The sequence below is a fragment of the Myiozetetes cayanensis genome, unplaced genomic scaffold, assembly GCF_022539395.1.
Source record: "Myiozetetes cayanensis isolate MyiCay16 unplaced genomic scaffold, myiCay2020 scf53, whole genome shotgun sequence".
Lineage (NCBI taxonomy): Eukaryota > Metazoa > Chordata > Aves > Passeriformes > Tyrannidae > Myiozetetes > Myiozetetes cayanensis.
The window spans coordinates 420,066-429,501 of NW_026087776.1; the positions used below are offsets into that span (position 1 = coordinate 420,066).

General features: G+C 66.9%; 3 protein-coding genes across 6 annotated transcripts; 2 read left to right on the forward strand and 1 right to left on the reverse strand.

Annotated features, from left to right (window-relative positions):
• Nucleotides 1-418: 418 nt before the first annotated feature.
• On the reverse strand, nt 419-1,908 carry LOC126649989 (cytochrome c oxidase subunit 5B, mitochondrial). The gene is made up of 4 exons (XM_050334424.1): nt 1,745-1,908; nt 1,565-1,638; nt 1,056-1,155; nt 419-608 (listed from the first exon to the last, which is right to left on the reverse strand). The coding sequence occupies exons 1-4, from the start codon at nt 1,836-1,838 to the stop codon at nt 496-498; spliced, it is 381 nt and encodes a 126-aa protein (XP_050190381.1). The 5' UTR covers nt 1,839-1,908; the 3' UTR covers nt 419-495.
• A 1,381-nt stretch (nt 1,909-3,289) lies between these two features.
• Nucleotides 3,290-6,268, forward strand: KCNIP3 (potassium voltage-gated channel interacting protein 3). 4 transcript variants are annotated; one of them, XM_050334422.1, is made up of 8 exons: nt 3,291-3,469; nt 4,430-4,554; nt 4,641-4,710; nt 4,803-4,873; nt 5,117-5,224; nt 5,306-5,410; nt 5,514-5,576; nt 6,014-6,268. In XM_050334422.1, the coding sequence occupies exons 1-8, from the start codon at nt 3,367-3,369 to the stop codon at nt 6,062-6,064; spliced, it is 696 nt and encodes a 231-aa protein (XP_050190379.1). In that variant the 5' UTR covers nt 3,291-3,366; the 3' UTR covers nt 6,065-6,268. The 4 variants fall into 4 exon arrangements, with proteins under 4 accessions (XP_050190378.1, XP_050190377.1, XP_050190379.1 ...); XM_050334423.1 differs by having other exon boundaries at nt 3,292-3,469; nt 5,966-6,268; XM_050334421.1 differs by having other exon boundaries at nt 3,290-3,469; nt 5,117-5,410; nt 5,966-6,268.
• A 1,748-nt stretch (nt 6,269-8,016) lies between these two features.
• Nucleotides 8,017-9,261, forward strand: LOC126649982 (fumarylacetoacetate hydrolase domain-containing protein 2-like; the record flags this gene model as incomplete). Its single annotated transcript, XM_050334413.1, has 4 exons — nt 8,017-8,210; nt 8,671-8,887; nt 8,962-9,021; nt 9,102-9,261. Coding segments are annotated over exons 1-4 (616 nt in total), but the record flags the coding sequence as incomplete, so codon positions are not given.
• Between the last annotated feature and the right edge of the window lie 175 nt (nt 9,262-9,436).

The window sequence follows — 9,436 nt, forward strand, 5'->3', positions numbered from 1 at the left end:
TGGGGGTGTCACCCCTGGGGCAGGTGAGGCCCCCCAAGGACGTGCCCAGCTGTGTCTCTCCCCTGTGCACAGAGAGACCCCCACAGGGGCATTTGGGGGGACACCGGTGTGTGTGGGAGGACTACGAGGGTGACCCAGTCCCCCTGGGGGCTTCTTTTGAGGTGGGGGATCCCCTGGGCCAGGCAGGGAGACCCAAAGCAGCAGAAGGAGCACTGAGACCCCCCAGCAGCTGCACCCCAGAGCCCCCCGTCAAATCCCAGCACCCCCAGGGCAGAGGGACAGTGAAAGAGGGTCCCTCAACAACCCCCTCCCACATCCCCAGGGCACTCCCAGCGACACCATGGCCTGGCCTGGCCCCACACAGGAGCTGCCCCCCCTGCCCACCCTCCTGCCCCCCCAAACACACAGAGTCGGGGTGTCCACATCATCTCTTTATCTGGGGCTCAGGTGCAGGGGGGGCTCAGCAGGGCCCCGGGGGGGTCCCACAGCCCCTCCTCAGTGGGGCAGCTCGTGGGGGATCAGCTTGTAGTGGGCCCCACAGGAGGGGCAGCGCTGGGCCTCGCCCTGGTGCAGCCAGAACCAAACCACGCAGCTGTTGTCCTCCTCACCTGGGGACAGGGGCAGGAATGGGGCACAGGGCAGGGGACACGGGACAGGGGCAGGAATGGGGCACAGGGCAGGGGGACAGGGACAGGAATGGGGCACGGGACAGGCCATGGACACAGGGACAGGACAGACACATGGACATGGGAACAAAGATGGACACAGGGACAGAATGGACACACAGACAGGGCTCATTCACTCACAGACACACAGACAGGACAGACACAGACAGGACAGACACACAGACAGGACAGACACACAGACAGGACAGACACACGGACAGGTCACAGACAGGACAGACACACAGACAGGACAGACAGGACAGACACACGGACAGGACAGACACACAGACAGGACAGACACACAGACAGGACAGACACACAGACAGGACAGACACACGGACAGGGTCACAGACACACAGACAGGACAGACACACAGACAGGAGCACTCACAGACACAGCCCACGATGCGTTTGTTGGTGATGGAGGGCACAAGGTTGGGGTCCTCCTTGGTGCCTGCGTAGCGCTTGGGCCGGAACATGCTGTAGGGGTCCTGGGGGGCACGGCAGTCAGGGGGGCACCCGCGGGAAACCCCAGGGATACCCTGTCCCTGAGACCCCCCAAACTCACCCACCCCATCCCCAAGACTCCCCCAGCTCTGAGACCCTCAGACCCCCCCGAGACCTCCCCCAACCACACACCTTGTTCCCCCCAAAACAGCGAACTCCCCCAGCCGCCCCTCCCACCCCTGACTCCCCGACCCGCGCTGGGGTCCCCAGAACAACCCCCATCCCTGTATTCGTCGGACCCTGAGACCACCCCACACTCTCCTTCACCACCCCTGAGCACCTCCAGAACCGCCTGGGACCCCCAAACGCCCCCAGACACCCCTCCCCCTCCCCAGGACAATCGAACTCCGAACCCTCCCCAGACCCCCGAGACCTCCCCGCCCCTGCACTCACCAGGCCCTTGTTCATGGCCTCCATGACCTTCCTCTCCAGCCCGGTCGCCTGTTCCTCATCCGTGGCGAGGCTCCCTGCGGGCCGCGGTCACACGGGGGCACGGACACCGCGCCCGCTCCCCGCACGTCCCCTCCCCGCGCGGCCCCCCAACCCCGCGCTCCCTCCCCCGTCCCCGCTCACCCGGCACGCCGAGGCATCGGGCGGGCGCGGCGCGGGCGGAGGCGCCGGGCAGAAGCCGCAGGGCCGCGCTCACCCGCAGTAACCTTGAGGCCATGGCGGAGCCGGCTCTTCCGCTGCGGGCCGGAAGCGGAAACTGCGTCACGCGGGGACCGGGACGGCGGGAACCGAGCGGAGCCCGGCCCCGGTGCTTGGCCACGCCCCCAGACGGAGCCACGCCCCCTCATTAGGCCACACCCATTATCGCAAAGCCACGCCCCTTGTGGACACACCCCTTGTGACCACGCCCCCCGTGCGGCCCCCGGGTGTCACCGCGGGCGGGGGGACAGGGGACAGCCCTTTGGGGGGGACAGAGGACACCATGGGGGTCCAGGGGAACCCCGGGGGTTGTGGGGACACCCCTGGGGGGACAAGGACTGTGTCCTCGAGGGAGAAGCTGGGGATGGGAGCGCCTGGAGGGGGCCAGGGACAACCCCCATGGGGACAGAGACGCTGGGAGGGGGGACAGAGATCCCCTGGAGGCGACAAAGACACCCAGGGTGGATGGGACAATGTGCCTGGGACCACGGGGGTGGGACACCCCTGGAGGGAGGGGGACAAAGAACAGGGGGCCATGGGGACGTGACACCCCCACAGGGATGGGGACAGATGGTCCTGGGGCCTTGGGGACAGAGAGTCCCGGGGAAACAGGGCCAGGGACACCTGGAGGGCATGGGGGTGATGCCCTGGGGGCTGTGGGGGTGGACCCCCTGAGGGATAGGGACAGGGACAGGGCCGATGTCCCCAGGACCATGAGGACACCCTCAAGGTGACAGGGACAATGTCCCTGGAGCTCTGGGGACAAGGCCAGTCCAGGACACTGCAGAGAGACGTTCCTGGGGTCTTGGAGCCATGAAGGGACAGGGACACCCTGGGGACCCAGGGACAGCTCTGGGGGGACAGGGCCCATGTCCCCAGAACCAGGGACACCCCTGAGGGAGCGGGCACAGATTGTCCCGGGGCTCTGGGGACAGAACAGCCCCGGGGGGGACAAGGACAATCTCCCCAGCACCACGGACCGTGACACCCCTGGGGGCACGGGGACCCCCCGGGACAGCTCTGGGGGGACAGGGCCGATGTCCCCAGAGTAGGGACAGCCCTGGAGGGGAGGGGCAGCCCTGGGGACACTGGGCCAACCCCCCCTTTCCTCCCCTCCCCTGCCCTGCCTCAGTTTCCCCCCCTTGCTGCTTACTCATCCCCATCGATCCCATCGATCCCACCGGGGGCGGGGGCGGCCAAAACAACCTTTTTCCCCCCAGTTTTGAGGCCAGGGCCGGTTTGACCCCCTCGGCTGTGCAGCCACGACCCCCGGGGGCTGCGGGCAAGGGGGGGCAGCGCCCCCGGGACCCCCAAACCCTTCGGGGGGAGGGAGGGGGCTAAAAATAAAATGTGGGAAAGCAGCGCCGGGGGGGCCGGGGGGTGGGCGAGTGCCAAGGGGGGAGGAGGAGGGAGAGGAGGAGGAGGAGGAGGAGGGGGCAGGACAGGCGGGCACGGGCGGGCACAGCACCCGCCCCGGCTCCCGCAGCACCCACCGCCCGCACCCTGCCGGGCTCTGGGGGACCCCCAAACCCACCCCCCCTGGGGCCATGGGCATCCAGGGCATGGAGCTGTGCGCCGTGGCCGTGGTCATCCTGCTCTTCATCGCCGTGCTCAAGCAGTTCGGCATCCTGGAGCCCATCTCCGTGGAAGGTACCTCCGGTTATAACCCTCATTAACCCTAATTATTGAGTTAATTAACCCCCATCCCTCCCCCCATCAAATGTCCCATTGGGCCCCGGGAGGGCCCTGTGAGGTCCAACTGCCTGGGTTTGGGGTTCCCCCCGGGAGGGTTTGGGGTGACCACTGAGGGTCTGGGGGGTGGGTGGAGAGGGCAGGTCCCCCAAGCCCCCCTCAGCCCCCGCAGTGTCATGGCCCAGCCCTGCTCTGACCTCCCCGGGGCTGTGCCAGTGCTGCCCCTCAAACAACCCGTCCCCAGAGCCCCCCTGCCCCTGCCAGGGTTCCCCACCCCCTGTTAACAGATAACAGCCCCCCCAGTGCCCCCAAAGCTCCCCGGGGTGGGACAGGGGGGCCCTGAGCTGGCCTGAACCCCCAACCTCCCCCTGAGCTGGGGGGCTCTGACACCACAGTGACCCCCAGAGCCCCTGGGGATGGCACACAGGGCCCCTCAGACCCCCAATGACTCCCAGCCCCCCCAAAACACAACCCCGGGCCCTCCCCTCCCTCACTGCCCCCCAAGTCCCCCTGAGACCCAGCTTAGCAGGAGCTGGGAGGTTCACCCCCCTCTGGGGGGACCCTGGGGATTTTCCAACCTCATCCCAAAATTCCCACCCCTCCCCCTGCGCTGGGAGGCTCCGCGGGGGCTCCCCAGGCTGGAATTATTAATAAGCCATCATTTATTAATTACCTTCGGCTGCGGCCGGGCGGGAACAGCGGCGGGAGAGGTGGCTCCGGAATATTCCGTGCCTCTGGAATGCGGGAAACCCCTCGGGATTCGACACCCAGGGTGTTCCCGGGGCCCAAAGGGAACCTGGTTTTAAGGGCTAGAAGAGTTGGCTTTGGGGGGTGAGGGTGGTTTTAAGGGGATAAGGGTGGCTTTAGGGCAGGGGGGGTGTTTTTAAGGGGGATCTTTGTCCCGGGGGGTCTCTCCAGACAACAGCGATGCCGACGTGGAGCTCCTGACCATCCGGCACCAACCCGAGGGGCTGGAGCAGCTCCTGGCCCGGACCAAATTCACCAAGATGGAGCTTCAGTCCCTCTACCGCGGCTTCAAGAACGTGAGCTTGGGGGTCCCTCACCCCCTGACCCCAAATCCGGGGGTGCTGGGGGTCTCCAGGGTCACCAGGAGCCACCTCCTTCCCAGGAATGCCCCAGCGGCCTCGTGGACGAGGAAACCTTCACCCTCATCTACTCACGGTTCTTCCCCCAAGGCGGTGAGCTGGGGGGACCCCAAACCTGCTGGGGGGCTCGGGGGGGGGCCCATCCGGAAAACCAGCCCAGGAGTCATCTGCCCCTCGCCCCGCAGACGCCACTTCCTACGCCCACTTCTTGTTCGACGCCTTCGACGCCGACCACAACGGCGCTCTGTGCTTCCAGGTGGGAATTCCCGGCCTGATTCATCCCATCCTCCTCCTCCTCCTCCTCCTCCTCCCGGGCTGTGGCCGGACTGTCCCTCGCGGTGCCGGGGGGCACTGCAGCGCAAGGAGGGGGGGTGGTTAAAAATAACGGGATCAATAGGGAACAAATCCCTCGGGCACCCCGGGATCGATGCGGCAGCGGGAGGGGGGGCTGAGCGGGGCGAGGGGGTGGGAGTCCCTCCCTGCTCACACCCCACGGCAGGATTTCGCCGTGGGGCTCTCGGTGCTGCTGCGGGGGACGGAGCAGCAGAAGCTGAAGTGGGCGTTCGACCTCTACGACGTGAATAAGGACGGCTACGTCACCAAGGAGGTGACACTGGGGGACGCCGGGGGGGCTGGCGGGGCGGGGGGCACGCAGAGAGGGACGCGCCGGTGCTCTGTGTGCCCCCAGGACATGCTGGAGATCATCAAGTCCATCTATGCCATGATGGGGCCCTGCACAGAGCCCGCCCTGCGGGCCAGCGCCCCGGCCCAGCACATGGAGCTGTTCTTCCAGGTGACACCTCTGTCCCCTCCGCCCCCTCCCGGGGACACCTCCCGGGCCACCCCCCCTTCTGCGGGCGGGACGGCCCCGCTCAGCCCCGGCCGCTCCCCTGCAGAAGATGGACAGGAACGGGGACGGCGTGGTGACCTTCGAGGAGTTCCTGCAGACCTGCCAGGAGGTGGGGGGACCCCGGGGGGGCTGGGGGGCACCGCCACCCTCCTCCTCCTCCATCCTGCCAGGCCTCGGAGTCCGAGACATCCCCCTGTTCTGCCCCAGAGCGATGGGCGGGGGGCAGGAGGGGTGGGGACAAGGGGGTGACCCCAGGAGGGGGACAGGAGGAGAGAGACAGGGAGGGAATGGCAGGAGGGGGGTACAGGAGAGGGGCTGGGAGAGGAATGGGAGGGAGGGACAGGAGGAGTGTGATGGGAGATGTGGGATGGGGGCATTGGGCGGTGGGGAGGGGGACAGGACTGGGGGAAAGGAGGGGGGAGACAAAGGGGCAGGGTGGGAGGGACAGGAGGGGAATGGGAGGAGGGGACACGGGGGTCTCTGTCCTCTCCTCCCCAGGACAAGGACATCATGAGCTCCATGCAGATCTTCCACAACGTGCTCTAGACCCTGGGACCCCCTGGAGACAGGAGGGGACAAGGACAACGCTGCCACTAGAGCCCCCAGCATGGCACTGGCACCTGCAAGATGGACCCATTTTGGGGGGCTGAGCCCCCCTCGACAAGGACCCCCCGCCCTGGGTGGCACAGGGAGCTGGCACGGGGCAAACAGGACCCCGACACCAGGGCCCCCCAGGGTGGGGACCCCTGGGACATGGGGACCCCCTGGGAGGGCTCCCTGGGATGTGGGGACTCCTCAGAGATAGGATCTCTTGGAGATGGGACCCCCCAGGACGTGGGGACTGTCTGAGTGGGGGTGTCCAGGCATGAAGTGGAGCCCCCAAACACCAACCAAAAGCACACAGAACCCCCCTCCTCCCTCATCACTCAGGTGACCCCCACGGGGCCACAGCCCCCCCTCCCCCCTCAGCACGTGGAGAGGGGGTTGTTTTATAAATAAACCGGATGGTGACGACCTGGGGGGAAACGGAGTTAAGTGGGATGTGACAGCCGTGCTGTGTCCCTGCCCCAGTCCCCGTCCCAGCCTCAATCCAATCCCAGTCCCAGCCACCATCCCTGTCCCTATTCCTGTCCTGGCCTCGATCTCTGTCCCCGTCCCCATCCCTGCCCCGTCCCAGTTCCTGTCCCTGTCCCTAACCCTATCCCTGCCCTGGCCCTGCCCCTCATCCAGCCCCTGGTTCTTTCCGTCCCTGACTCAGTCCCCATTCCAGTCTCCATCCCAGTCCCAGTCCCTCTCTTAGTCACTGTCCCAGTCCCTATTCCAGTTGCTATCCCAGTCCCGGTCCCCGTTCCTGTCCCAGTCACTATAATGGTCCCATAGTCCCACTCTCATTCCCAGTCCCATTCCCATTCCCAGTCCCTTTCCCAATACATTTCCACACCCGGTCCAGTGCCCCTCCCCCTCCTCCTCCCCTGCCCCGCCCCCTCCGCCCTCCCCGCTCATTGGTCCTCATTGGGAGTGGCCCCGCCCTCCCCGCGCTCCCATTGGACGGCCCGAAGGTGGCGTGGCCTCAGCGCGGTGACCTTCGGAAACTCGGGGGCGGAGCAGGGTCTGCAGCGCCCCCTGGTGGAGCGGGGAACAACGTGTGTGAGACCCCCGGGAACGGGGGATCCCTGGGAATGGGGGGATCCCTGGGAATGGGGGGTGTTCCTGGGAATGGGGGGTGTTCCTGGGAATGGGGGATCCCTGGGAATAGGGGGTGTTCCTGGGAATGGGGGTGTTCCTGGGAATGGGGGTGTTCCTGGGAATGGGGATCCCTGGGAATGGGGTGTTCCTGGGAACGGGGGTGTTCCTGGGAATGGGGGATCCCTGGGAATGGGTGTTCTGGGGAATGGGGATCCTGGAATGGGGGAACCTGGGAACGGGGGATCCCTGGGAATGGGGGTGTCCTGGGAATGGGGATCCTGAATGGGGGTGTTCTGGGAACGGGGGGGAACCTGGGAATGGGGGAACTTGGGAATGGGGGTGTCCGGGACGGGGGAACCTGGGAACGGGGGAATCCCTGGGAACGGGGGATCCTGGGAACGGGGGAGGGGAATCATTGGAAACGAGAAGGATCGTTGAGAATGGGGAGACTCCTGGGAACGGGGCGGGAGGGGGGCGAGTCCACGATAGCGGGATAATTGTGCGGGATTGCGGGGGAGGGGTCCCTGCGATCGGGGCTAAGGGGGGGATCTCTGGCATCGGGGGGATTCCCGAGATCGGGGCTATGTGGGATAAGGGGAAAGTCCCTGGGACTGGGACTGGGCGGAACTGGGGGTGGATCCCGGGGATTTACCTCGGATTGGGCGGGGGGGAGGGAGGCGGATTCCCCTGGTCTGGGGGTGTGCAGGGTCAGGGGGACCCCCGGGATCGGGCTGGGCGGGGTGACACCCTCAGGGATCGGGGCAGGGCGGGACCAGGAGGGGCTGCCCTGGGATCGGGGGGAGGGGCCCATCCCGGGCCCAGGGGGTCCGCAGCCCCCGCGTCCCCCCGGCGCGGTGCCGACCCCGTTGCCGCAGGGGATGCGCGGGGCCCTGCGGCTGGTGCGGTTCCGGGGGGCCGCGGGCGGGGGGCCCCGGCTCGGGCTGGAGGAGGCGCCCGGGGGGGACCTGGTGGATCTGAGCGCGGCCGAGCCGACGCTGCCGCAGTCCATGCGGGAATTCCTGGAGCTCGGCCCGCGGGGGCTGGAGCTCGCCCACAGGTGCGTACCCCAAAGGGGGGACCCTCAAAGGTGGGGGATCCCCGAAGGTTGGTGCTTCAAAACCTGGGTCCCCCCAGGGATGGATCTCCCCAGTGGTGGGTGACCCCAGGAAAGGGTCCTCCAAAAGGAGAGTGACTCCCAAAAATGAGGGTCCCCAAGGGTGGGTGATCCCCAAAGGAGGGTCCACCAAAATCCGGGTGACCCTTTGGCTGAGCCCCAGAAGTGTGCGACCCCCAAACAGTGGGTTACCCCCAAAGGTTCCCCCACCCTCAGAGGTGGGTGCTCCAAAATGTGACCCTTTGAATGACCCCCAGTAGGTCCTCTGAGTCCAGAGCCCCAAAACTGGGGATGACCTTCCAGTGGTAGGTCACCCCCAAACGTGGCTGATCCCAAAGACAGGTGTCCCGAAAGGTGGATGCCCCAAAAGGTGGGTGTCCCCAAGGTCTGCATGTCCCCACAGGGCGCTGGAGTCAGGGCAGCACCGGGTGCCCCGTGGGGCCACGCGGCTGCTGGCGCCCGTGGGGGACCCCGAGAAGCTGATCTGTGTGGGGCTCAACTACCGCGACCACTGCCAGGAGCAGGGCCTGAAGGTGCCCAAGGAGCCCATCATCTTCAGCAAGTTCCCCAGTGCCATCGCCGGGCCCTTCGATGACATCGTGCACCCCCAGGACAGCACCGTGGGTACCCCGGGACCCGCCCCCGCAGCCCCCCCGGGGGTCGAGACCCCCAACCCCCTGTGCTGTCCCCGCAGGAGGTGGACTGGGAGGTGGAACTGGCCGCTGTCATCGGGAAGAGGGGCCGGCACATCGAGGTACCCCCCGCCCCACCCACACCTCGCCTCGGGGGGCCCTGTGTGTGCATCCCCTGTAAGGGGGTCCCGCTGCCCCCCAGGAATCGGCGGCCCTGGAGCACGTGGTGGGGTTCATGGTGGCCAACGATGTGAGCGCCCGGGACTGGCAGATGCGCAACGGGCGGCAGTGGCTGCTGGGGAAAACCTTTGACACCTTCTGCCCCTTGGGGCCAGCCCTTGTCACCAGGGAGGCGGTGAAAGGTGGGGACACGGGTGGGGATGGGACAGGGATGGGACAGGGACAGAACAGCAATGGAGATGGGACGGGGGAGGACTGGGAACAGCAGGGACAGGGATGGGGATGGGATGGGCCAGGATAGGCATAGGGACAGTGATGGGGACTGGACAAGAACAGGCCAGCAATGGGATGGGGACC

Excerpts from the sequence above, each read along its gene's own strand:
- KCNIP3 (XM_050334420.1), top strand. The coding sequence starts at position 3,367 with ATGGGCATCCAGGGCATGGAGCTGTGCGCCGTGGCCGTGGTCATCCTG. Across the intron at positions 4,711-4,802 it reads ACGGTTCTTCCCCCAAGGCG|ACGCCACTTCCTACGCCCAC; the intron begins GTGAGCTGGGGG and ends CTCGCCCCGCAG. Across the intron at positions 4,874-5,116 it reads ACGGCGCTCTGTGCTTCCAG|GATTTCGCCGTGGGGCTCTC; the intron begins GTGGGAATTCCC and ends ACCCCACGGCAG.
- LOC126649989 (XM_050334424.1), bottom strand. The coding sequence starts at position 1,838 with ATGGCCTCAAGGTTACTGCGGGTGAGCGCGGCCCTGCGGCTTCTGCCC. Across the intron at positions 1,156-1,564 it reads AGGCCATGAACAAGGGCCTG|GACCCCTACAGCATGTTCCG; the intron begins GTGAGTGCAGGG and ends CGTGCCCCCCAG. Across the intron at positions 609-1,055 it reads ACGCATCGTGGGCTGTGTCT|GTGAGGAGGACAACAGCTGC; the intron begins GTGAGTGCTCCT and ends CCCTGTCCCCAG.